This window comes from Saccostrea echinata, unplaced genomic scaffold, assembly GCF_033153115.1.
Source record: "Saccostrea echinata isolate AGI-Se365-2 ecotype Australia unplaced genomic scaffold, CSIRO_AGI_Sech_v1 ptg000023l, whole genome shotgun sequence".
Lineage (NCBI taxonomy): Eukaryota > Metazoa > Mollusca > Bivalvia > Ostreida > Ostreidae > Saccostrea > Saccostrea echinata.
Window position 1 is genome coordinate 13964514 of NW_026889772.1, and position 2987 is coordinate 13967500.

The following is a 2987-nucleotide window of genomic DNA, read 5'->3' on the forward strand; positions in this document are numbered from 1 at the left end:
GAAAGGTTTCTAATCTTTTAATTGAAAGCTATGAAAAAGAACAATGGCGTGAAAACTGACATGGCTTAACTTTACAAACTAAAGATAAAATCTTTAAAACTTGTCGACTTGACACAGTAGACAATTATACTGTATTTAACAAAAAAGTATATATATATATATATATATATATATATATATATATATATATATATATATATATATATATATATATATATATATATATATATCAATGTTAAAATATTGATTCAATATTTATTTTTTCTGAATTATATAAATAGGAGAGCATTCTTAATAGTATTTAATAAATCACCTCTTGTGGTCATGTCTTTGAATTTAAACAAAGCATTGTGTAGAATTATATAAATTTTTGGAGGGTTGTTTTGATAGCAATTTACAGCTGGGAGTTGAAGGGCAACAAGGCAGGTTTTAATGACACATTAAATTATTTTCTCTTCTTTTTGGATAATCAAGCAACAAAAAATTGAAATGTTTTCATGCCTATACCAATGAGAGGTAGAACAAAATTTTTGATAAACATTAAACCAGTATTAATTCTTTATGTGCATTATAATTATAAAACGGACTAATATTTTTACAAACAAGCCGAAGTATCAAATTCATTTATTGAGATATTTATAAAAGAGTTCAAGATTTTTGAAAAACAGAAGGGCTTCTTTGAATAAACTAAAATAACTGTAAAATGTGACTGCGTTGGAAATATTTTCCTTTTAAATACACATAATACGTATTATGTAAAGTAGTTGAAAAGTAATTGAAATTACAGGGTATTTTTTTTTCACAGTAATTAATTATATTCAATTACAAGTAATTGAAAAAATGGCGATTTATACAAATTACTTCCAATTACTTTGAAAAATGTAATTAATTACACTCAGTTACAATTACTCTTATCAATTACCCCATCCCTGATATATATATATATATATATATATATATATATATATATATATATATATATATATATATATATATATATATATATATATATATATATATATATATAAATAATTTAATTTTGATTGTAACGCATCATTTGATTGGATGAAAAAATTAGAATTGTATAACCTGGGTTGCCTACGTCACAATGACTTACGTCAAAAACGTATCAATCCGCTTGACGTTACATTTATGTACAATTTGAAAACATTTTTGGAGAAATTGTCTTATTTTCTACACTTAATGATGAAAAATTAAATTATAAGGAATGAATTTAATAGCTACCCAAGTTATACTGGTATAACCTGGGTTGAAACAGTTTACGCTTTTTTAAAGCCCTTCGGGCTTTATGGAATTTGATCTCGTGACCAACCAGTATTTATATCCCGATAGATGTTTAAAAATGATACATTATTTCTTAAAATATTAAGCGTAAACTGTCCCAATCCAGGTTATACCAGTATAACTTGGGTAGCTATTAAATTCATTCCTTAAATAAATAAATAAATAAATAAATAAATATATATATATATATATATATATATATATATATATATATATATATATATATATATATATATATATATATATATATATATATATATATATATATATATATATATATATATATATATATATATATATATATATATATATTGTTGTCTGTTTTTGTCATCAGCATTGTCGTTAACGTTTTACAATTTCATCTTCTTCTCAAAAACAACTGGGCCAATTTCAACCAAACTTGGCACAAAGTATCTTTGGGTAAAAGGGATACAAGTTTGTTCAAATGAAGGGCCACGCACTCTTTCAAGGGGAGAAAATTAAGAACAAGAGGCCCATGGGCCACATCAGTCACCTGAGAACATTGGCTAGGAAAAAGCACAAACAGCAGTTTAGTATGAAAAGTTTACAGACGGACGGACAGCTAGACTGACTACATACAAAATGTGATCAGAAAAGCTCACCTGATCTTTCAGCTCAGGTGGGCTAAAAAGTTAAAATTAGGTGGGGTCATTTAAAAATTATTTGAAAGCTTCCTGGTTCAAGTTTGTTCAAATCATGATCCCTGGCGGTAAGGTGGGGCCATTATGGGCGAACAAACTTTTACATGTGTATAAATAGGAGAAATCTTCTAAAATCGTCTTCTCAAGAATAGAAAAGCCATGATTAATCTTATCTATATGTAAGCATCCTCAGGTTATTCATAGCATGATCCCTGGCGGTAGGGTGGGGCCACAATGAGCAATCGAAATTTTTTATCGAAATACATAAGAAAGAATCTGTAAAAATCTTCTCCAAGAACATCAAAGCTTTATATGGAAGCATCATCCACAAATAATATATATTCAAATTTGTTCAAATCATGACCCCATTGGGTAGGGTGTGGCCACAATGGACGATCAAAGTTTTACATAGAAATACATGAAAAAACTTTTAAAATCTTAAAAACAGTCGTGTGGAATGTACTAGGTTCACATCCCGGTATGACAGCTTAAAAATACATTAAAAACATGTAGAAGTGTAAGAAATAAATTGTTAATATTAACATTTTGAGATGGAGTACCTTAATACGGCGTATTTTTAGCCCTCCAGTGGTGTAGCTGGTAGAATACGTGGATTTTTTTTTAAAGTGAGGTACACGACTGCAGATTTGAAGAAAAAAAAAAGACGAATAACTCGTAAAATAAATAATTTTATTACACAAGATAGCTGACAGATGATCATGAAATTTATATTTTTAATTCTAAACATAATTCTATATAAGGTATTTGTTATATGCAATAGACGACTATTATGCGTCTGACAGGTTGACAACATTGGTGAATCCAACTCGGTTGTTTTCCAGATCGAACTCGGTGTAAAATCGACCAATGAAAACGTCCCCCAGAATCCATAAGGGGCCAGCTGGGGGAGGCACGTCTATACCAGCGAAACCGCTCAAACAAATAGTCTGCCCTTGTTGTGAAACCTGATTAATGAATTTAATGAATTTAAAGAGAATGAGATATACTAGTGCAGTGTTA

General features: G+C 28.6%; 1 protein-coding gene across 1 annotated transcript in view; it reads right to left on the minus strand.

Annotated features, from left to right (window-relative positions):
- Nucleotides 1-2640: 2640 nt before the first annotated feature.
- Nucleotides 2641-2987, minus strand: part of LOC133191230 (lysosomal aspartic protease-like) — an 11775-nt gene continuing 11428 nt past the window's right edge. The window contains exon 9 of the mRNA XM_061326982.1: nucleotides 2641-2932. Within this exon, the coding sequence (XP_061182966.1) occupies nucleotides 2756-2932 (177 nt within the window). The 3' untranslated portion in view covers nucleotides 2641-2755. The remainder of the gene's footprint in view (nucleotides 2933-2987) is intronic.